Here is a 24,942-nt window from a genome sequence, read left to right as displayed (position 1 = left end):
GCATGTTAGACCATTGGGGCACCACACATGATCTGAAAAGTTTCTCTCCAATCCTTTTTTGTCATTTGGATTAAAAAGGCAGTTCATGTTTATCCTTAGTCAAAAGTGTGGTCGAGAGGCTAAGTGGGGTTGAACTTAGCTTGGCTTGGCTACCTATGAAGGGGGCTCGAGGTTCGACAGAGTTGTGTTTACTGAGCGCCTAAAGGCAGCACGGAAAAACTTCCTCCTAGATACACCCCCCCCCCCCCACACTGGTCCACAAATGAGATTGGACCAAAGCGCTCTGAGCATGCTATAAGCATAAAAGTAGCGCTATATAAAAGCTATATTTTTATTTTTATTATTTGTGTGGAATGTAGTGTTTAGGTTCTGTTATAAACCTGGTGGTGGCACAGAGAGGGGTAGTGGTGTGTGTGTAGTCAGCCGACGCAAATCGCCCCAGGCCAGCGCTAGACGAGCGGTCAACCGTGACGAGCCACGACTGTCAGCCGAGTCGTGTCAACAGGACGGTTCGGGAAGGATCGCAGCGTCACGAGAGTTGTAGTCACCTGACCACCTAGAAACGTCCAGCGGCGTTCTGTCCGGTTCGAGAAGGCCAGTAGGGACCCTATATAAAGAGCGGAGGTGTCGCAGTCAAGACGGTTCAGAAAGCGGGTTCACGACAGGAGTTCAGAACACGGTCGACTACAGCACAGTTCAACGGTGTGGTTCTGTACGGAGCATTACGACGGTTCAGTGCGGAGTACTGTCAGTACAGTTGAGACGAACGGCGTCTTGATCTTGGTCTGTGATCGAGTCCGACACAACGAGCCCAAGTGTGTGAAGTCAGTCCCGAACGGTTGAACCCAGTGCAAGCCCGGAACGAGACGGAGAGGCCAGTGCAAGACTTGATACGGCGGAACGGTGTTATCGGAGAGATATTTGTTATCGCAGAGCTATTTGTACTGTTCTACGTGCTGTCAATTGTACAGTATTGGCTGTTATTTATGGACATTAAACCTTTACGTTAATTTGGAGCCCTGAGTTGTCAAGTTCTTTAAGTTGGTGGTGTATGGTGCAGTTTGCAGAGAGCCTGGATAGTGAGATCGTAACTACTGGTGTCAGAAGTGGGATCGGATCGGAATCGGATTGGATCGGATCTACTATGGCTCGTCTGAAACTGCTGTACGAACTTGATTTTAGAGAACTGAAGCAAGAACTCCGTGGACGAAGGCTGAAGGTATATGGAAACAAGGAAACTTTACAAGCACGCCTCCGAGAAGACATGTTGGAAGAAAAAGAAGATCCGGACACATATCTTTTTGAAGTCGAACCTAACTTGCTGGAACAGATCACCAGTAGCATGCAGCAACAGATCACCAGTACCAGTATCATGCAGGAACAGATTGCAGCTATGCAGGGACAGATGGCAGCTATGCAAGGACAGATCGCCAGTAGCAAGCAAGAGCAGATGAGCGCCGTACGAGAAGGGGTTCGTGCCATGAGTACAATGTGGAACATGTTGAATGAACAGACCTGTTCCGGGCTCGAACAGATGTATACTTCGGTGAAGGAAGTGACGAGACCCATGCTGAGAAATTCGGAAGACGTGGTAGAAACCCAATGCTGCCAGAGTGATTTGAAAGATGGAGGAGCCGCACCATCATTCAACGTCGAACTACAACCCATCCAAAGTTTTGAAGAAACAGGCAGGAACCAGTGTAGTGCTGATGAAGATTGTGCTCTCAACGAGAAGCAGAAGGAGACTGATGAAGAAACGAGAAAAGAGACCAATAGTTTGATCAAAGGTCGTGATGCAGCTGTACCTGATATGAGCACCTCAAACAGCAAGACAGATCAAGAGAACGCTGAGTTTGCCTACAAGCCTGTTGCTAAGGGACATTTACATGATGAAAGCTACCGGCGAGGCTTGGACCCTACAGACGCTCGTCCAGATGCGAAGATCAGCGAGAGAAGCCCTGATGGTGGTCAAGAGAATCCAAGGAAGCCTGACGTTGAAGATGATGGACATTTGCACGATGAAAGCCATCGACAAGGTCTGAAACCAACAGGCGATTGGCCCGATACTGAGACGAGAGAGAGAGGTCCTGATGATGAAGAAGAAAGCCGAATGGAGCCTGAAGCCGAAGACGAGGGACCATTGCACGAGGAGTGTTACCAACCTGCCCCACGAGCATGCCCCCCAGACAAGGCTGAAGATGATGACCTGTCCCACAATTCCCTGTCCTGTGGATTTGAAGCCCATCCCAGTCCTTCTTCGCAAAGCCCTATGAAGCCACCTCTTTGGTCAACAATCTTGGTAATCCCTGCCCTTACATCCTATACCCCTCCATGTGTCAAGTGGCTGTCCTCAGTACCGACAGACAAGAGAGCGATGCAACCAAAACGTCACTGCAACAAGAGGACGATCAACTGGAGGAAAAGAAGAAGGCGGCGTTTGCGTAGTCCAACGTGCATGGTGATTCAACCAAGAAATAACTGCAGCCACATGAAGACCAACTGGCGGAGAAGAAGAAGAAGCCGACTTTTCCTGAGTGCAACATGGATGACGATGCTCTCACGACATCAATGCAACCAGATGAAGGCTAACTGGAGGAAAAGAAGAAAACGTTTACTAAATTCAACGTGGGTGGCGATGAAAGCACGACGTCGAGGCAAACAGGTGAAGGCCAACTGGAGGAGAAGAAGGAAGCTGACTGCAACATGGATGGCTCCATCAAGCTCAAGAGGCAAGCCGGCTGCCACTGATCGACCCCCGCCTGCAGCGATGAAACCTTACAGCCAATGTCATGATGTTGATTCTGTCCGGGACGGACAGATCTAAGGAGGGGGCAGTGTTATAAACCTGGTGGTGGCACAGAGAGGTGTAGTGGTGTGTGTGTAGTCAGCCGACGCAAATCGCCCCAGGCCAGCGCTAGACGAGCGGTCAACCGTGACGAGCCACGACTGTCAGCCGAGTCGTGTCAACAGGACGGTTCGGGAAGGATCGCAGCGTCACGAGAGTTGTAGTCACCTGACCACCTAGAAACGTCCAGCGGCGTTCTGTCCGGTTCGAGAAGGCCAGTAGGGACCCTATATAAAGAGCGGAGGTGTCGCAGTCAAGACGGTTCAGAAAGCGGGTTCACGACAGGAGTTCAGAACACGGTCGACTACAGCACAGTTCAACGGTGTGGTTCTGTACGGAGCATTACGACGGTTCAGTGCGGAGTACTGTCAGTACAGTTGAGACGAACGGCGTCTTGATCTTGGTCTGTGATCGAGTCCGACACAACGAGCCCAAGTGTGTGAAGTCAGTCCCGAACTGTTGAACCCAGTGCAAGCCCGGAACGAGACGGGGAGGCCAGTGCAAGACTTGATACGGCGGAACGGTGTTATCGGAGAGATATTTGTTATCGCAGAGCTATTTGTACTGTTCTACGTGCTGCCAATTGTACAGTATTGGCTGTTATTTATGGACATTAAACCTTTACGTTAATTTGGAGCCCTGAGTTGTCAAGTTCTTTAAGTTGGTGGTGTATGGTGCAGTTTGCAGAGAGCCTGGATAGTGAGATTCGTAACAGTTCAATTAACGGAGACATCCCACTAGTTTATTTGTGTTTTTGTGTGTGTGTGTGTTTTTCCTCCCTTAAGTCCCAACCTTAAGTAGACTTTTTACCTCTGATCCATCTCACCATTACTCACATGCAGACTATATGTCAACAATTGTCTCTCTACTGTCTTGGTTCTCTAATAGTTGTGTTATAATGTTCTTTAAACCAGCTGTTTGACGATGACAACAAGGGCTACATCACAGAGAGCGACTTGACTCATATACTAAAGGGAGCTTTCCTGATATCTGATGAAGACATTGATAACATTTTCAAGGAATTGAACACAAGCCACAGTGGTAAAATAACTTTAGGTAGGATCCTTTTGACACCTTATGTAACTAACTGATAGTAATGAGATGTTTGTCAAAGAAATTATTACATTGATATGTGTGTTTTCTTATCTTAACCTAATATTAATAAGTAGCAACTCAAAGACCAGTTGCCTTCTTTCTCAAATACCCATGTAGATCTGGGTCACTGTGATTATCTAGTCCAGTTCTGTTATCCTGAATAAAAATTAAAGTGTCTTCACCAGGGCTTGAACCTGAGTCATTTAAATGAGCAGTTGAATATGTAACCACTCACCTCATATAATAAGTAGTACTCTGTTATCACTGTTATGAATTTTTAATTTTTCTAGAGTAAGGCCTTTTTTTTAATGTTTCATTTTTCTCTGCCTCAGATGAATTTAAAAACTATGCAAAGAAGAAACCAGAATACGCCAGAGTGTTCATGACATATCAAGAGTTGAAAGAACAGAATTGTTTCACTGGCAAAGAGAAGGAGCTCTTTAGCAAAGGTCAAACTGACTTTAAACAATGGCATGGACAGGTGGATGAGTCAGACAAAAAATTACAATGATCAACATACCTAGCTCAATCAGTTTTGTTTGTCTAATAGTTTGTTACAATTTAGGGCTTAAGTATTTTTCATGTTAGTGTAGTTCATGTCATTTTAGGTTTTGTTTGTTTTCTCAGCTAATCAGTTCACTAATGGGGTAGTTGTTGCAACAAAAACAAAAGTTCAGTCGTGCCCTAATTTTGTTCCCTGGAATATTCAAATACAATGAAAAAAAAAAGTCTTGTGATCTTTAAATGTAGTCTTTTCATCTGTTTCATGAGTCATAGATGAACACTTGACTTTGTGAAACATCAAAACATGTGACTTGTCAAATATCAATTGGTGTGATTGATCAAACATCCACACACTTGATACATCTCACATTTCAATCTTGACCCTTGTGAAGAGTAAGATATGACCTTTCTATGATATAAATGTAGTCTGTGCTAAGGGTGTCAAGTTTTACTGTTAGCTTTTCAAACCAAAGCATTATATTAGTACAATACAAATTATCTCCAATAAACGCTTCTGTCTCACAATGAGTCTCTCACACAAATTATCCAGTTCTTCCCCAACACAATGAGTCTCGCACACAAATTATCCAGTTCTTCCCCATCACAATGAGTCTCTCACACAAATTATCCAGTTCTTCCCCATCACAATGAGTCTCTCACACAAATTATTCAGTTCTTCCCCATCACAGTCTCTCACACAAATTATCCAGTTCGTCCCTATTTTAAACTTTGCACTAGCAGAATGTAATTTTATTCCATCTGTTCACCTTGAACCCACTCGAGACACAAAGTAGACAAAATCACAAGTTTTACAATTCAAATCGCTCATGTTGCTCACGCCCTAACATTCATAGAATCACCTCCCATATTTTGTGATTGTTCACGAACTATTCCCTCAATTTTTGTTTTTTAAATTTTATTTTAGCGCGGCTTCAATCAGGTACATCCAATTTAAACCAGTTTTTTTTTTTTTTTTAAATTTGATGTGTTTATTTTGGTTATTCATCGCATATTATGCTGATTTGTTGGTTCACTGTTATATACACACTCTTGTTTTTTGGTGATGCATTTTCACAAACTGTTTTTGTTATTGAGAGCTTGTACCATACAATTCTATAAGTCTTTAGAATAATGTTATTTATTTATACATTAAGTGATGTATTTGTTGACACCACCCTGTAAGGACATAGAACAAATATATGAAAGTAGTTAAGCTAACTGTTTGTTTTATGTAATTTTTTCATTGATATGATTTTCAGTTCAGTTTGTTATAAACTATATTTGTTGGACTAACGTAGACTTAAACCTTCCGATGATATTGACTTTGTTCTATCATTGTATTGACTTTTTTTTTCTTGTGTTCATTACAGTTTGATTTTGTTGGCAAATTATGAGATTGTTTTTAATTTCAAATTTGTATTAAATAAAAGTCTATGTAGTTTTTGTTTTTTTTAAATTTTTAATTAGTTCTACAAGTTGACTGTAATTTTTTAAAAATATCATTAACACAGATTTCATTGTACTACTTTATCATGTATCACTTGTAACCCAGTAACAAAAATATACTAAAGGAAAGAAAAGATATCTGTAGCTGAAAACCTTGTATTTATGTATTATGTAAATATATTTATTTTTAAAATTTATTTAGCTTCTTTTTTAATAATGCATGTTGATAATTTTTTCTATGTCACTGCGGTAATTGAAATTGATTTTTTTATGCTATCAAATTTTAACAGAAAATGATTATTTACACTTTTTCATCCTAGGCAATATTTAAGTGTTTCATTTCATGCTCTGTTTCATCATGCTTTCTCCAGGCGCTCTCCCACCCCTGGCTTAATTTTTGTTGAATTCTGTTGTCACTTTTTACCATGTACCTTTGTCAGCATTTAAAAAAAATTTTGTGTTAAAAGTTGTATTGATTTGTATTAAATCTCACCATTGTTTTTAGTGCAAACGATTACCTACTCTAAGACAAACGAATCAGCCGAAGTACTGCTGTGTTTGCTTTAACCCTTATTGTTTTGAGTATTTTAACCTAGTTACCTGAAATCCAGCACTTTGTGTGTCAGAGTTAATTAGCCTAAACTTTCTTCATCAGCGTTCTCAAATCTTCCTTCAGGTTTATTCATTTCATTTTATGCCGATATGAAGTCTTGTCAACTTTTAAGTTTTCAGTGCTGATGTTAAGTGTTTGTTGGTAAACAGTAGCATAGTGAATATGCTTATGTGTCAGCAAGTACATTGTGATATACTGATGCTAGCATCCAGCCAGAATTTATCATCAATACATAATCACTAGCATAATTATTGAATTCCGTACTTCTATATCGCATGTGTATTTGGTTTCCCTGGGGTCATTATGAAAGTCTTGTTTTGCATGATGACATTTTCATTGTCATGTCTGTGTTGAGGTAGATTTTTTAAGACCTGAGGTTTTCAACCTTGTTTGATTCATAACCTTGCTTTGTGTTTTAATCAGTGCCCACAATATTATGAAGTATAGAATGAAATAACTTTAAATACGGGGAAAGTACTCTAAGAGAAATAATCCATGAATTGGAAATGGCTCTAGCTCTTCAATTCTCTATTCACCATCGGAATTGAGCTTCCTTGTTTAGCAAGATGTGCTGCCTTGTTTAGCAAGATGTGCTTCCTTTTTTGCAAAATATGCTGCCTTGTTTAGCAAGATATGCTTCCTTGTTTAGCAAGATGTGAGGGACTGCAGGCACGACATGGCCTAAATTGTGCCGATGTGCCTAAAATCAAAATCAAATCTTAGCAAGATGTGCTGCCTTTTTTAGCAAGATGTGCTGCCTTGTTTATAGCCATTTTGTTCAGTTGTAGCGAAATAATTTTAAGCTAACATTGAATGGATGTCTGGCACGGCTCACCCATCCCCCGGTGCACCAAAATTCAAACTTGTGATGACACTTATACATAATATGTCAACCTAAACCAATGCTGGTGATGGTGTTCTTGTGTGTTACTCTTCCAGTTTTTTTGTTTACATTTGTTATTTGTGTTTCTTAATTTCTGCTGACTACTTCAAAGTTAACATCTGCATAGGATAATGAGATTTGTAGAAGTGATCAACATTTGTTCACAGCCATACAGCCAACTAAAACTCTTGTTTGGTATTCACGTGTCATAATTACTTCAGCAAATAACTGAGGCATCTGAGAAAAGAAATTGGTAGACAGTTCTAGTGTTTCTGTTCAAAATGACTTTCCAAGTAGCAGTAACTGAGTTCAAATTACATTGATAGGAAGATATTCACAATACAACTGTAAAATTATATTGTGAAAAGAGATAAGAGTATAACATCGCCTCCATCTCATTGGTGATTGAGTTTCCTTTGTCTTGCCCCCCCCCCTCCCTTTCTTTTTTAAAAATTACTTTCATATGTTACAATAAGAATTGCAATATTTTGTTTGTTTGTTGATCAGATATAGAGTATATAGTTAGTGTGAATTGTTGTCAGGATGTGCTGTAGGGGACAAAGTAAAGACTTAGTTGCCAGAAACAAAACTAAAACAAAATGTAGGATAGCACGGAATATAAGATACAAGGCATTTAATATTATGATGAAGCCCTTGACATCCGTAGCCTTGAAGCACCTCTGGGTTGTTCTGGTTTTAATAGGTGTGGCTTGGAAGGGAAAAAAATCATTCTGGTTGCTGTCATGATTCATTGGCTGTTTAACTACTTGATGTAAAGTTTCCAATGGGACAATAATTAGGACTAATTTCCAAGACAAGGATGTTTTGTTAGAGGGTTTTAGTTTTCTATTGTTTGTAACTTTTTTTCTAGTGGAAAGTGGATGGTGACTGACCAGATTTATAGCTTAGCACAACCAAATAAAATGCTTCTTAATGCTTTCAACTCTGGCTTTTAATATATTTATATACTTGGTATATACTTGTATTGCATAGACTTGTGGCTTTAAAATTGTCTATATTTTTCTGTAACATTTTCTAGCTTTCTGTACCATCATTCTTGTAACATACTTGTCCAGCAGAAAAGGTTTAAGACAGCTTTCCTCTGTTAGGCTCCCCATCATATGTTCAGTATCTTGTCTGACCAAGCTCTTCTTAACTCTTTCTCTCCTAACTGACGATACCAACGTTGATTCCACCAGAATGTAGTAAATAATTACGGAGAGAAAGAGTTAACTTACATAGGATTGACCAGTTTTCCTTGATGGACCACATACAGTCTATTCATGGAGCATACATGTTAGTCTATTCATGGAACATACATGTTCTTTTTCTTATAAAACAAGCCTGGTCTAGTTAATGTCTACCAAATAACTGTTTTGATATTCTCTGTTAGCTGTACAGCTGTTTCTTTCTGTTTGTGATACATTCATCTGCTGTTGCTGTACAGTGGCTCACTGTAAGTCTTAATATGGCTGCATGTTGCTCTTTTTTTATATAGGCTAACACTGTTTGAATCATTAGCACTGTATTATAGTCGTGTTGGGTATATATTATTGGCATTTTAACCATAGCCACTCCCCCCTCCTTTTTTTTTTCAAACCGCCATCGCCTCCTGAATGCTTAATTTATTGTATCAAGATGTTAAGGTGGCAATGAAACCTCCAGTGTTGAGTCCTACAACCTGACATCTACCTGCGTAACTTTGTTGCACTAACCAGCTTTGCAATCCAGTCATTATGTTCGTATTTATCGATTCATTGCTTGGTATGTTCAAACTAAATCATTCATTAGAGTTCATAACGTTGACTGTTCTGGGGACATTCAGATACAAATTATGGAATAGCAAAAATTTTTACAAAATCGATATTGTATATTCATATAAACAAGTTGTTTTTTTTTTTTAATCTCTCAATTTTATTCATAATAATGACAAATACAGAAAGTTTAGGTTTAAATAACAAAAATATCAACCAGACACATTCCAAATTATCTATAAATATATGTCAGTGGAATGAATTTTTCTATGTACTGATGCTCAACTGTATTGAAGAGTTATAGAAATCCAATATTTGTTTGATACTTGCATTTGCTTTAAAAAAAATCTTTCTCTAATAGATTTATTTTAAAGAAACATAGATTATCAGGGAATTCAAAAGAGGTATAACATTTATCAGATAAGAAAATAGCTAGGCTTCCTGAAATAAGTTCCCTTGTCTAAATATGTTTTTCCCTTCAGCGTTTAGCTTTGATAAAAATTTCTCAGGCACCCTCTTCCAGTGAACTGAACAAAGGTTTAAAAGAAAACGTTCGATATGTTTGTGTTGCATATTTTATTGTGTGTGTGTGTTTCTTGACATGGGCTGACCCAGCATTCTAGTGAGTTAAACAAAGGTTTGAGGGGTATTTCTTTATACAATACAAAAAAGGTAAATTTTTAAAAAGTGTTTACATTCTATGAAGAGTAATCCTAAAGCCTTAACTTTTACACAAATAACTTGTATTTATCTTAAGTGGCCAAAATATATGTTTGAAAAAAATAATATTGTAAGCATTATCTCGCTCTCTCTAAATACTATATATTTTAAAATCTTTGATTTCATTGCTCTGTGTTAATTGTCAGATGAACTTTTACTCTTCTTGATGTGAAGAGTATGTTTACAGAGACTGTATTTGTTGATGTGCCTTCCTGTATGAATATTTACCGTGCCATCTAAAAGCTTTTTTTTTTTTTTCTGCCTCCATGCCAAGACTAAATAATTATGGTAACTTGATTCAATAGGACAGTAATGTGCAGAGCTACAATTGTCTTGCTATAATTGTGGCTTGAACTAATTTTCATCTATTACAGCCCAGCCTTTTCAATTGAACTCTCCATAACAGAACAGGCCAGTTTTGGCTTTTAATTTTTTTTTCTTTTGTGTGGTCCTGGTAGATAGATAGATAGATTGGTAGATAGATTAGATCCATCTTTGTGTTTAAAGAGATTTCTGGACCTTCCCAATGGTGTTCCTTGCTGTTTCTGCTTTGTATACACCAGACCAAAGTGTCAGCAGTCTATGGACCAATGATGATCTCACTAAAACCTGAACTTCTGCTGAGAGCCCATAGTTCTAAAGGAAATTGTTCATAGATTGTTCTGTCCCTTGAAGCTGAATTAATCAAGTATTGATTTCAGCTATTAAAGCTGTACTTTGATGATGTTTTAATATTTTTGAATGATTGTATAGTTGAATGTAATGATACAATCCTTTTTTACAAGTTAACTGTGGAACTGTATTAAGCTTTTATTTAAAATACATTTACTTAGGTTTATTTGCATACACTAAGTGGTCTATCTGGTTGATATCTTTTATGTATAATCTTTCGTTCTAATTAAGAGACATTTAATTGTTAACTGTGGTAAAGCTTTAAAATGTAATGCATTATAAACAGTAAAAGCAAACTGGATATCACTAGGTGATACATTTGTACAGAAAGTGTAACAGCTTGCTTCTATGGTACACATGCTCCACCACCTCTAGGCAGCTAACATTGAATGTTTTCTGTTCCCAAGTCTTTGCACCTCTCCCAAGGCTTCTGACGATGTGCATTTTATTTTCCCTCAAACAGTGGCTTGATCACCTAGTGAGCCAATGTTTGACTAAATTATTGGATTATTTGTTCAACATTGTTTTTATATCTATTTACACACAATCAAGATTCATGTACCTTTTTTTTTTTAAACATTTTTCCTTAATGTATTTATCCTGGCAAGCAATGTGGAGGCTATCCACTATTTGGGTCTAACTTTTACTTGCAACACTCACTCTGTGTATCTGAGCAATTTATGACGCTCATAGTCAGTTCTTCTTGGTGGCATTTCATTAGTTTAAAGCAGAATTCATTGCGCAAATGATGGGCATGTCTATCAGCGAAATGCCTATCAGGGAGGATTGACTTGAGCTGAAGCTCTGCACAGTCATTTCCAAGCTTTTGTTTGTTGTTTTTCAACATGTGGGTCACAGATTCATATCCTATGTGGTTGGTATTGATGTACATACCTGCGTCTATATTAAGCATCTTGTTATTTGTGCAATTTAATTTTGTTTTTTCATTGTGGGAATGTGGATTGGTAGATTTGTTGCATGCCAATTGGTGTTATAAATGTTTCATAGCACTGAAAAAAAGGTGGATAACTCTAGTCATAACAGTGTTGCTTTGAATGCAATTACAATATTCTTTGATCCCTCATACTAATTGTCTGATTGGCTTATTTGGATGCTGTACATTTGAAGCAGCAAAAGTTGCCAGTTAGCCCTTCAATGCCTATTGCATGAGTAGATAACACTCATTCGTTGCCTATTTATATTCATAGACTATTTGGACATGGTGGGATGGGTCTTCCATAGATCCTCAACAGTGGCAACTTATCAAAGATTTGTTTTGAAAATGGTTTTTATTGAGTACACCTTTGTCTAGATCATGTCAGGTAGGCTTTATTTTATGTGTTGCAGGTCAATTACTTTATCGTCTCATGTGCTTCATAAAAACTCCACGTGAAATAATCCCATTATTTCTAAACCATTTATGTGTGTGTTGTTTTGAAAGAAAATCATTTCTAGTTTGTAGGTTTATATTTATTCTAAGCTGTAATCTTTATGTCTTTGTTATACAGTAAACATTTCACATTCATCTTGATTTTGACCATTCTAGTGATTATTAGTGGTATCAAGAGATCACAAGCTGCTACTTATAATTTACCTTCTCACCGTGTCTGCATACGTTTTATTTTTATATTAGAAATTATTATCGAAAGTGTAAAGAAATGCCACAACTTAATGATAACTTTAAGAAAGAAAGAGTTGACAAGGCATAGGTTGTTTTTTTTTTCAGCCAGAGCTTTGATAAAACTTTTAAAACCTAGACCTCCAACAAAAAGTGTCATCATTTACTGATGTCTAATAAATACTACAACAATACTGCATAATTGGGCCCATAAATATCTATAAATAATATACACATTTTAAAGAGTATTTATTAAAATACACATTTTTTACAAAATTATATATAAATATAATAATGTTTTTATGAACATTTATCAACAGTTCTTCATACTGTGTGTTTGTAACACTTTAACATTAGCTACTTACAAAAACTCCTTTAATTTTTTCCAACCTTTATATCACCTTTTGTCAGATTATATTAATTTGCAATAGCATATTAAATGTGAGCATAGTCTTTTGAGTTGTGTTAGTACTGTTTGGGCTTGGATCCAGTACTTAATTTTTATCTTTAACTGAAAGATTTTCTTTTTTTTTTTAATCTGATTCTGTTTTTATAGTACAAAAGAAATTTTATTAAAACTTTTGTTTTCAAACTTGTACAATTTAGTCCAATTTTTGTTTTTTGTGTTATGTTTTTTTAAATTCTATTTTATTTTGAGCTATTTTGGCTATCTTAAGTTTATAAGTGTTCTGTAATTATTTCTGTTATTTTTGCCCCTTGGCAAGTAGATATTGTGTCAACTAATCAGGAAATGGTCATGTTTTGATGAGTGATTTATCAAGACATGTAGCAGTCCAGTGAATGTATGCCTGTATGTAGCTGCATTGAAGCTAGCAACTGATGAATTTAGTTCAGTGTTAGGCACTGGCATTTTTTTGTTTCAAATTACTGCTATAGAGCTTATTAACATGTGTGTACTTTGCCTTTTCACAGTCTGAAACAAAGGAATTCTTCTTTTGAAAATAAAATTTTTGAGAAAATAAGTTTTTTGTTTAATATGTCCAATTATCTTATTTTGTAATTTGCCAAACAACCCCATGAGAGTGATCCTACTGATCAAGGACACTGCAGAGCTGTAATTTTCAATCATGTAAACTTTGGGGGTTATACCTTATCATGTTTTGCACCGAAGTCACAGCAGCTCCTCAGTGTATAATTTCTGTACATTAAGACCCACTTGAAGGCACTTTGTTTTCACTTACATCTGTATTAGTGATACTATCATGCAGTGAAAACAAACTATCAAAGCTATATTAGGGATGCTATGATGCAGTGTAAATAAACAACTACTTATCATTTTTGAATTATTTATAAACTTCAAGTTTTGTATGTTCCACCAGGCAAACCCCTTACCAATAGGACCAGTAATACTCTTTTCCTTTTACACCTGTAGAGTCTCTGTAAATGCTCTGGGAATGAAGAACAGCTGCACATTATGTTCTAAGTGCTGTCATTAGAGGTGGTCCAAATCAGTGGTTCTCACAATTTTTTGACCCAAGGACCCCTTTATGCAGTAAAAACTTGACCACAGATCCTTAAGTAAAAAAGCTACATAAATGCATAGTATACAAATTACAAATGTAAAAAAAAATGGTTGAAGGAGTGTTGAACTATTGCTTAATGAATGGGGGGTTAATGAGATTTTGTGAGTGTATGTATGTCCCCCACAATGCTTGTAAGTAGCAACTGCAAATCTCAAACAGCACAAATTTCTAGTAGGTTTATTTTATTTGTGATGAGGTTCGTATCGGCACTAAATCCTCGTTCCACCAAAAAGGAAGACAGGAAATTAGAATCTTTTAATAATGCAATTGGAATTTGAATTTGTGGTCTTCCTGTTCCAGAATTGGTTTATGTTTCTCATTGGTGGGTATTTTAATAAGCTGCTCCTGTATCAGAATGGATTCATCTGTGATTGAGATCTGACTTTGTCCACGCCCAAAAGAGTTTTAACAACCAGCCGGGAAATCCAAGTGAAGAATGTCTTCCAATATCTGGTTTAGGTTGTCATAGAATAATACACAAGAGACATAGTGTGGGGCGAGTTAATTATTCAAGTAGTTATTTTAATTTAATTAACATTTCATTTTTCTGTGGACCCTCTACAGTTTGAGAACCATTGGTCCCAATGAAACATATTTTGGCTGGATGAATCCATGGGTCCTTATTTCATGAAATATTTACTAAACAAAAGCAATTCAAAAAACTAATCGCTGCCCAAAAATGAGCCTAGCATAGAACTAAGATTATTTATTCTCTGTGGAAACTTACAAATAAATGATAACACAATGTTTATCAGTATTTAAAATAATGTTTTTATTTATACATTAACATACATACATCAACATGTACCATTTACAAGTTAAAATGTTCATTTTTTGTATCAACAATTAGCTTCAAACTTAATGTGACTGCTGAGACATTCTGCCTGCTTTAAATTTAGAAATTCTCTTTGGAGGATCTTGAGCAGAAGTTTTGACTTCTGACACTATATGTTTCTCAGTTTCTATACTTTTCAACGGTCCGGTTGTAGATTTTTCTAAAACCAAACCAGTGAAAGCCTGTAGACACAAAGATTTTTTACAACGATTTTAGAACATAATCATCCATTCATGATCGTAACTAATCATGTTACACTAAGTTGGTTTTCATATAAGATCAAATAGTCTGTAGAAGTTTGAAATAGGATACATGCAGTCTTCTTGGTGATTGATGACTTACAATGGTGTCAGAAAGTAGCAACACCCATCAACCATCTTTACTTTCTTTAATAAATGTGATGTAAGCTACTTAGGTTCATTAACATGCTTTAATGGACCTCATTCGCCAATCGTAAACAAACATTTAGTCAAGTGATCTTATTGATAAAACAACGAAAAAAACTGTCACGTGACAACCATCATGAATTAAACATGAGATCGTAAATTATATAGAAGATATAGAGCACCACGTGCTAAATGTTGTTTGTTTACGATTGGTGAATGAGGTCCATTGTATATGTAAATTACAGTCTCAACCAAGTTTGGTGTTTCCAGTAAAAGTTACTTTCATATAAAAGTTCAAAGCAGTTTATTTATAAATTGTCTTTGCATATAGTTAATTTGATTCAGAATTATATAAATTGCAGTTAGAAAGTAAATTTGCAAGTTACAATGACAATACTTAAGACTATTGTGACAATACAAAAATCATAATTGGTACGAGTTCATTGCTAAATCATGAATTAATAGAATGGTCACTAACTAGTACCCTGAAAGAAAATCCATTAGATTAAATTTAAAAAATCCAAGTCAAGCAATTAAAGGAAATGAATAATAGATGATGTGTTTAAAAAACACACAGACAGTGACTTCAGCCATCAATACACAAGGAGTCTTGTTTTTAGTTTCACCAGTCCTTTCCAACCCAAACCTTAATACAGACCACTGACACACTTCCCAGTGTCGTTCCAGGTCGTTAATCCAGTTCTCAGGTAGCACAAAGGATGGTTCTTAGTTCCAGTCAGCTCAAACTACTACTTCCGGTTGAACACTTCAGCCAGATCTCAACAGTACTTCTTTCTAGTATCAACATGTCTTCTAACACTCGCGTTGAACAGTGCCCTTTACGCACCATAGACATTGGTACAGGAGCAGAGTTATAACAATAGATATATTTATATCACAAACACAACCTAACAGATATTTTCTTGCCTGTAAGTACTGTCACCTACCTTTTGTGAACTTGAAGGTGGAAGAATGTCTTTAGAAAATGCCAGAGGCACATCTGCATCATGGAGTGATTCTGTTATAACCTTAGGTGGCTCTACTTCTTCTGAAAGATGGAATGGCTCCAATGCTCCGCTGTTATCACAGAATGTTGAGTCAGTCTCTTTCACACATGCAACAGAAACATCACCAGAGCCTGACGTCTTTTTTAGAATGGACTTTGGACTGTAAAGTTTATAAAGGTCTGCTGGGCTCTGTATCCTTCCATCGCCGCTATCACTGACTTGGTGTGACTGAAGAGTATACATTTAAATAGCTAAAGAAAACAAAAAAAGTGACAATCTTAGGGGGAAAAAAAGGTTAATGATAAGTCTCTTCAATTACTTCCTAACCTTAGTTTACCATTCATCAGAGTATTGTATTAATTAGTCCAGAGAATACATCTTGAGTTAACAAGTTGGATTTCATTGTGTATATCAAGTAATCAAGATTTTGTTTTTAAATGCAATAGAATGAGATATAATATCTAACATTATCTGTCCCATAAATCATTACAGCATAAACCTTTTCTACACCCTTAATTTTTATCATAATTTGCCTCTAAGTTAACATCAAATTTAATAGTACTAATATCTCACCAGAAAGATTTTGATCTTAAAAACTCACTCACATAAAATTCACAAAATTCAAAACAATACCCAAACTTATATGAAAATATCCCCAGGTGTCTGCATACAAGGAGATGAGAATTCAAGTAAGGATGGTTACAATACTAAAGGGCATTTTTATGTTTTTGGCATTTCTTCATAAGATTGTTATATCCTAGCCCAAAACTTCTATAGGACAGCAGGGGATGATGGCAGTCGGGGCCAGAACTCAGAACCATCATGGCAACAGTCCAAAGCAGATGCCAGATTACCAGGTAGCAGATTTAGTGTAACCTGAAGATCTTTTAATTTCTAATTCATCTCTCCACTTCCCAGCTCCTGCACACACACATGCAGACAAAATACTTACAACCCAAGAAGAGCAGAAAAACATTGAAAGAACAATGTGAAGCTGAGAGGTGAAAACTGCTTGGCTACCCATCAAGGGTGCTTGAGTTTGAAACCCGACTCAAGCGCTTAAAAGTAGCACTGAAACCTTCTTCCATATAGCTCCTTACCCCACAAAAAGAGATTGGACCCTAGACCACTGAGCATGCTATAAGCATAAAATATACAAAAGCAATTTTAAAAATACTACTTACTGGGTAAATACTCATGTGGAGTTTTTGATCTCTCATCGAACACCTCCCCAGGTGGAGGATAGGGGAATGCCCTCCAGATAAGGTGGGCACCGGGGAAATAAAATACCCGGGGTGGACCACAATCAAACGTGTTGCCTTGCAGAAAGTGGAAGGAACCACAAAGGCAATGGCACTCAAAAATAAAGGCAGCTATCCAGAGAGCTGAAAGGTAGCCGCTGAGGCAGATCTATAAAATCTCAAAGTCCGAGCATGGAGATGTAAAGCACAAGATAGATCCGAATGGAGAGATGTTCTAAAGCAGGCCAGAGACCTCCATAGGCTTTAGGGCCACTGGGTTGGGATGAATAAAATGGGTAAATACTTACAAGCTTTGTTGGTGCGGGTGTGTGAGTAAATCTAATCACCCGCTGCACAGGTCTATTTGTTTCATCGTCATCGCTATCATCAGTGTCATCTTCATCTGTGGGGGCTTCGTGTATATCTGGGTCAACGGGGGAATTTCTCTGTAATGTTTTCTCTTCAACATCCGCCCAACTAACTCGTCTCTTTAAAATCTTTTCTTTATCAGACTCTGAGATGTCATCGGCAGATCCATTGGAATCTCCATCAAACTCACTGAATATGTCAAAGAAAGCTCTGTTTATTGTTACTTTTCTTAAAGAAAATATTTTTAAAAATTAACTATTTTATTCAATGAAGCAGCCTGGACACTGCTCAGTCTCAATGTGGGGCTCGGGTGTAAACAGTCGTTACAAGACAAAACTTGGCCAATAGGGAAACAAAACAGAACTCACATTGGAGCGCCTAAGGAAAGAGTCTGTTGCACTGGCAGAGATGGATGAAAGCCTAAAAAACCTGTCGCTATCCACACACCGTTTCTTAAAGGGCCGTTATTATGGCAGACACCCAGACACCGATACAGATGATGCGGTAAAGAAAAAGAATATGAGGGAGTTTCCCTAGTGTCCTTTAACCATGCCTCTAACCTAAGCATCATGGGAAACAAACCATCAATAACAGGGATGTATGAAATGTACATCTCCTTAGATCTTTCTCAGACAGTTTCTTCAGACTAACAAATGAAGCTTCTGTGAGCCTAGAGTTCCAGGAGTCTGCCATTCAACTCTTGGGACAATTACAAAGAATACAATTGAGTAGTTAAATTGGGATAACAGGAAATTAGAAATAATTCAATGCTGAGAAATAACCTTGCTTTTTAGGCCTTTATGTGAAAAGTAACTTTATAAAACATATACAAATTAATTCTATTTTCTGATCAATGTTCTCATTAATTGTGACTGATAATTGTTGATGATAAAGAAAATTAGTGTTATTTTGAGTTATGTAGTTATCTGGCTTTTATATCTCAGTCTGTTAGTTTGTAGAATGTTTGCCACGTTTCGGATGTTCCTTCAGAGATGAAGATAATTTACTTCCTAGTCCAAACCTCCCGCAGGACGACGGGGGATGGGAGCAGGCAGGGTTTGAACCTGGGAATAAGTCTGAACGACAGTCCAGCGCGCAAACCGCACGACAAGGCAGCCATGATGAACAAAACATACAATTTGAAATAGAAACAAGGAAAAATAGTGTATGCCTTTCCTAGTTAGTCTTTTAAATAGACATTTTTTAGATCATTGTATGATTCAAATAAATACTCATAAATACTTTTTCCTTTCTTTCTAACTGCAAAGCAATTCAGACAATGTCTCAAAACCATTTATAACAAGTGTAGGGAATTCTTCTAGAATTTTAGACCATATTCAATATTTGCTAATAAATAGTACATGTTATTTAGGTTTGAATTTATTAGGAAACTGTAGTGAGCACACAGTTAAGAACTATTAGGCTACTTTATCTCACACATATACAAGAACTAGTAGGGCACTGGTGTAAATGGCAGTACTAAAACACTTTGGGGAAAAAAATAACTTGTAACTATTATATTTATCTCAAATATATACGAGGCTTATCTTCGAGCCTGAAGATTAATGAGGAGTACAGTTTTTCACACAGCCCCAGCTGCGACCTACATATTTAGCCACATCCACTACAGTATAGTCTTTAATACATGACAACTTTACTGGCCTATTTAATTCTCCTTTTTCTTTTTCCAACATTTCTAATTCATCCAGACGAGACCAAAGCTCAGAATCTGTCGCTGGCTTGCCTTCAGCTTTGTTCTCTTTGATAGTTTTATTGGTGGAGCTTTGTCTTAGTTCGGCTTTGTACTTTCTTACATTTCTACGATGTTGCTCTAAATAAAATTTGGGTAGAAACATTTAAATTAAATTTTTTTTTTTTATCTAATAAAAAAAGAACACACAAATCATATAGTACAAGAGGGAGGTAACTAATTCCAGAAACTTACATTACTCTAAGATCTCTAATTAAAATAATAATTACCATCCCACAGGCGTTCTTTTTCTTCATCATACTCTTCAACTATTTCCTTCACTTCACTGCTGTTCTGTTGAAAAAGATAAATAATTGTTAAATACTTTAGACCTATAATTATAGTAAAAAAAAAAAGTAAAGTCCCCTTTCAGAACTTGCGACCTATGGGGCAGATGATAAAAAAAGAGGGTGTCATGTGGCCAGCCTTTATTTTTCCCCATTTAATGTAAGGTACCCATTAGCACTAAGTAGACTCAGAGGCGCCCTAAAGATCCTGAGAGTAAAAATCCCAGTCTTCACCCGGGACTTCCAGTTCGGAAGTCAAGCGCTTTACCACTCAGCCACTGTGCCTCCAGGCCTATAATTATAAAATTTACAAAACATTATAAAGTTCTAAATTGAATTTAAAAAATCCTCTGCCATTAAATTGTAACATACGACAAGATGAGTCATCTATACTAAGTTTACCTCAAGAGCTGTTCTAAATTCTGATGTAAAATTTAAACGAGGCTCTAGGAGTTTTCGTTGTTTATTTAAATCAACAAGCTTTGTGTCAAGATCTGAAAGTACACATTTTTAATTTGCTAAATCAAAAAGTTTTAAAAGTGCTTATTTTGAATTTAGAAGCATATGAAGATGATTTGCTATTGTCACTAAAAGATCTAGTAACATCAAGGAGAAAGCAGCTTAATGAGTAAAGATAATCAATGCATTAGACAAATTACATTACTGAAAACTATATTAAATGTTATGGGACTGCTTTTATAATGATCATATGGTAAATGTTATTGGGTCCAAAGATTTAGGAAAGAAGTAATTATGTGGATATGCAAATCTTGCATATTTTGTCACATTAGATACAGACAAAGTTATTTGAAAAAACTGTCTGAAGATTACATTATTCAGTGAAAATATACTCGAAACTGGACCCTGAAATAGAATTTAATTGAACATAGCACATATTTCTTATGATGATGCGATTTTGTGGATGATTGGTAGACCTTAGATGAATGGCCATAGGTCTTCCGTTTGAATCCCAGAGAAGAAACTTATTGTTATTTACAATTTTAAGACAAGAAAATTGGAGGTGCCTGGCATTTCTTGTGGTAACTAAAAGACAGTCGTTGTGCGGACATTTGAAGGTCTTTTTAACTGTGCAACACTTAGAAAGCTAAAAGATTCCTTTATTGGTCCCATGGTCTCTGAGTTATTTTATATAACAAGGTTTCATTATATATTTTATATATACAAATTAGATTCCACAAACAGATAGCTCTAATTAAAAAGTTAGTTGTCTGATACCTTTGATTCTCCTGTTGGCTATTTCCGCAGCTTGACTGGCTGATCTTTCAACAAACCAATTATCTCCTAAGAGGACCAGAATCTCATTGGTGTGCACAATCTTACCTGGCATAAAAGCCAATTTGCCAAATGGAACCTGAAGAATGCAAGATAGAACATCATGTTATTTTTGTGTAGTCTCTAGCATCCCAACCAGACATCTACTACTTGTGTATAATTTGTATTTCCTAAATCACTTGTTGAAGTTTAAATCTCATATCTGTCACATTAATGAGCAGACACTAGGCATTGTGACCTAGCTGTAACTAAGTTCCCCCTTTCAGACCACGTGGTCTATAGGGCAGATGATGTAAAGGTCATCTGTTTCTGTGGATTAGGGCACAATGACCAACCTCCTTTACTTTTCCCCAACTAATGTCATGCACCCATTAGAGCTGGGTGGACTCACAGGCACCCTAAAGATCCTGATTCCTGTCTTCACCAGGATTTGAACCCCAGGACCCTCCGGTTCAGAAGCCAAGCACTTTACCACCTGACCACTGCGCCTTCCATTTGAGATCTAACCTTAAACAAAACTAGTTTATATGATTTCAATATTGTGATTCTAACTTATGTGGCTCTTCTTGTTGGTTCCATTAATTAAGTATACTGAGTTTCTATTCTCGGATTTCTTCTGAGCTTTAGTAAGTTCTGAGACTTGTTTAGTTCTAAGCTTTATAAGTTTTGAGACTTGCTTAGTTCTGGAACATGTTAAATTCTGAGACTTGTTTAGTTCTGAGACTTTTTGTGTCTATGGGAGAATAAAAGATCCACTAAAATCTCTATATATATATATAATAGCTATTGAAGATACAATTATGTCACAACTTAAAAGATGTCACAAGTATAGATTTTGTGGGCTAGAGAAATAATTTATATTTAGGACATGAATACCATTCTTATGATCTTACTCAGCAGTATACCTCTGATACTGAGATTTTTAAATTTTCATTTAATTCTATAAGTACAACATGACTTGCCACTCAGGTTCACAAAAATAAAGTACCCATTTCAGACCTTACGATCCAGGGGACAGATGATGTAAAGCTCATCTGTTTTTGTGGCCCATGATTAATGAGGATGTCATGTGGCCAGCACAGTGACCTACCACCTTTCCCTCCCACCAAGTACAGCTAGGTACCCAATAGAGTTAGGTGGTCCACATGCTTGTATGTACGTATGTTATGGGCATGTCATATATTCCATTGCTATTTAAATCTAGCTTACCATAATTTCATGAGACAATTTATCAGGAAGTGTCTTGAGTTTGTTTCGTAGCGCAGTGTAGTCTTCTTTATACTTCTCCCTGGGGGAACGACACAATTAAAATAGTTCTAGTTCATATCCCTTGTAATGTACAGATCCTAATTTTATTTTTCCAACAGGGTCTTTTGTTCCTGAACTAATGTAATTTGGTAGGCCATTTAGTTAAATTAGAAACAGTAGTGGGCCTAAGACTGCTTCTTCAGGTACACCTGAGTTTACTATTATTGGTGTTGATTAGGAGACATTTATGATTACAGTTTGTTCTCTCCCTATTTGGAAATCCTGAATTTGGTGTAATGAGCCAGTAATTCAAAAATATTTTAATTTTTTAAGCTAGTTACTGTAATGAACTTAGAAGAAGAGTCTAAAAATAATAATTTATTTGATCATTATTATCTAGTTCTTATGAAAAATTATCAATTAGTTCTATTAGTTGTGTTTCACATGACCTATAGTTCCTAAAGCCATGCTGGAGTAAGAACATTCTGTTTATCTTTATTTATGATATTGCTACAAATCATGTCCTCCAGTATTTTACATGTTTTACTGGTTTGTGATACTGGTCTGTAGTTTCCTATCAGATTTTTCTCAGAGTGACGTTAGCTTCTTTCCAGTCCCTCAGTACTACACTCTGATCAAGTGATGTCTTTTATGGTAAATTTTATGAACTCTTTTATGTTTGTGCATTAGTTTCTTTTAATGTTTTTAAATATGTTTTCTTTCGGTTTGCAAAGTTTCTTTAATAACATTTTATATTAAACCAACATTTATTTATTTCATTTGATGAGTATTTTGTTGGTATTGAATTATCTTTAATATTTTTAAGATGGCTTTTGATACAATTCCAGAGAGATTAGTCATTATTATTCATTCATATTTTTATAAAATTAATAAACAATCTACTCTAAATTATAGAATCTTGCAATAACTTACAATTGTGTGATCTTAGTTTTAGTGTCATCTATAGCCTTTAGTTGTTCTTCTTGTAATCTTGTTAATTTTTTGGGCTCCATGGCTGTCAAAAAAATTATTAATAATTTGATTTTTTTACTTCATAAAACAACAATTATGTGTATAATCATATAATGGATGGTATCCATAGAACTACATCTAGATTAGATCTACCCTACAATCATGACATCTTATAGATCAATGACAATGTCTTTGATACCAAAAATTAAAGTTGAGTGCAGTGTTTCACATGGCTACGCAAACAAGTTGCGACCTGCATATTTTTCACAAGACACACAGAAAGACTCTGGTCATCCATTGCAACCAAACTCATCCTGGGACGTCTTGACCAAATGTTGCTTCCAGAAAAGGATGGCCTTTAGGACGAGGGAGTGAGGTCGACGTGTTGCACGAATTCTCCTCACTTAAATCAAAATTCAAGCACAAGTCACTAGTCATTTTTCACATCCCATGCATTCAAAGCTATCTTAAATCTTCTGTGCCTGTTTTCTACAAGGGCTTTCCTCTGAGCCTCAAATGTGTTTCCCACGGAATTCGTGGGAGCTCTCTGACTGTCTCTTTCAGGGGCCATCTGCTACCAGCTACTCTCCTCTATTCCAATGAGACTAGTATGATTAAAATGACATGTCACACCTGAGTATCAGTATCATGCATATATAATCATAAATATACTATATTAATTATATATATTATTTATACTAAATTATAGATCTAGTTCTAGATCTAGTATTGATTAGTAGACTACTTATCTTATCTTATAAAATACAGACATTACTTCAAAAAAGAAGACTACGTCTAATCATGCATGTTAACCAATTTCCAATAAGTTTACGATTGTCACTGTTACATCACATTTTTTAACCAACCCGTGTCATCCAAACAGTAGGTCGCATGCAGACCTTTGTATATAATACCTACTGTGTATATTTTTAAAAATATAATATTAAAATTTAATATTATATAAAAATATACACAATACTTAAATTAGTTAAATCGACAAAGTACACTCTGTACAGTAACTTGACATAGGTGAGAATAAGTCTATGGTCTACGATATTCATAATAATTTATAAGACTCATCCATATAAGTCTTATAAGTTGTTGTTTTTTTTAATATTGATAAATTTAAAATAATAATGATATAAATATTATCATATAGATCTAAGTCCTAAGACATATAATAATATAATATCACATGTTAGTCAGTCACAGTTAGTTACCTTATACTCCTAAGCTAAGCCTATACTATAGAGTCTAGTGTACTGTAGACTAGGCGTCCCTAATCTATAGTGACACTATAGTCATAGTCTATACTATAGTTAATAGTAGTGACTTAGATTTAGATAGTAACAACTAAACAAGAGTGTAGTTTACAAAACAAAAGCCAAGTGATGGCAAGTGGCTGCCAAGCTGTTGGCAGTGATCTATCTAGATTACTACATCTAGATCTATATTATATATATAGTAGATTCTTATATTAGGCACAGCTCATCGAATTCTCCTTTAAGACTTAGAAATAGAATTTCAGTCATTAGCCATTAGTGACTAGTCCATTGGCATTAGTAACTTAGTTCGTTAGTCATTAGTATGAGTGAGCCATGATTAGCTGCTCATTCTTGTTAATGAAATGAAGAATTAGATCTAATTTGATTTCGTTTTATTATAACGTATTTTATAATTATATATATATATTAAAGTAATAAGGTGTACATTTAATCTAGAAAGCTACATCTAGAGATTCGTTAGATTAGAATACATTCTAGATATTCAATTATTTAAGTTATATAGTCAATATAGATCTAGATATATAATCTATGTAAGATGTAGATCTAGATCTAGATCTAGACATGATTCGAAATT

The 24,942-nt window shown here is 36.1% G+C and overlaps 2 protein-coding genes across 4 annotated transcripts in view; one reads left to right on the top strand and one right to left on the bottom strand.

Moving 5' to 3' along the window:
- Positions 1-13,133, top strand: part of LOC106077957 (lysophosphatidylcholine acyltransferase 2-like) — a 42,724-nt gene extending 29,591 nt beyond the window's left edge. For both annotated transcript variants that reach the window (XM_056034956.1, XM_056034958.1), the window contains exons 12-13: positions 3,760-3,901; positions 4,273-13,133. In XM_056034956.1, coding sequence (XP_055890931.1) covers positions 3,760-3,901; positions 4,273-4,451 — 321 coding nt within the window. In that variant the 3' untranslated portion in view covers positions 4,452-13,133. The remainder of the gene's footprint in view (positions 1-3,759; positions 3,902-4,272) is intronic.
- A 1,308-nt stretch (positions 13,134-14,441) lies between these two features.
- LOC106076621 (unconventional prefoldin RPB5 interactor-like) lies at positions 14,442-24,908 on the bottom strand. Of its 2 annotated transcripts, none has more exons than XM_056035965.1 (10): positions 24,303-24,908; positions 23,044-23,125; positions 22,072-22,150; positions 20,806-20,941; positions 19,972-20,063; positions 19,513-19,576; positions 19,195-19,363; positions 17,472-17,721; positions 15,863-16,150; positions 14,442-14,711 (listed from the first exon to the last, which is right to left on the bottom strand). In XM_056035965.1, the coding sequence occupies exons 2-10, from the start codon at positions 23,121-23,123 to the stop codon at positions 14,553-14,555; spliced, it is 1,317 nt and encodes a 438-aa protein (XP_055891940.1). In that variant the 5' UTR covers positions 23,124-23,125; positions 24,303-24,908; the 3' UTR covers positions 14,442-14,552. The 2 variants fall into 2 exon arrangements, with proteins under 2 accessions (XP_055891940.1, XP_055891941.1); XM_056035966.1 differs by having other exon boundaries at positions 24,793-24,905.
- Between the last annotated feature and the right edge of the window lie 34 nt (positions 24,909-24,942).

The sequence above is a fragment of the Biomphalaria glabrata genome, chromosome 7 (genome assembly GCF_947242115.1).
Source record: "Biomphalaria glabrata chromosome 7, xgBioGlab47.1, whole genome shotgun sequence".
NCBI classification, from domain to species: Eukaryota; Metazoa; Mollusca; class Gastropoda; family Planorbidae; genus Biomphalaria; species Biomphalaria glabrata.
The sequence above is the reverse complement of the archived record's forward strand: the minus strand, read 5'-3'. Positions and strand labels throughout refer to the sequence as shown.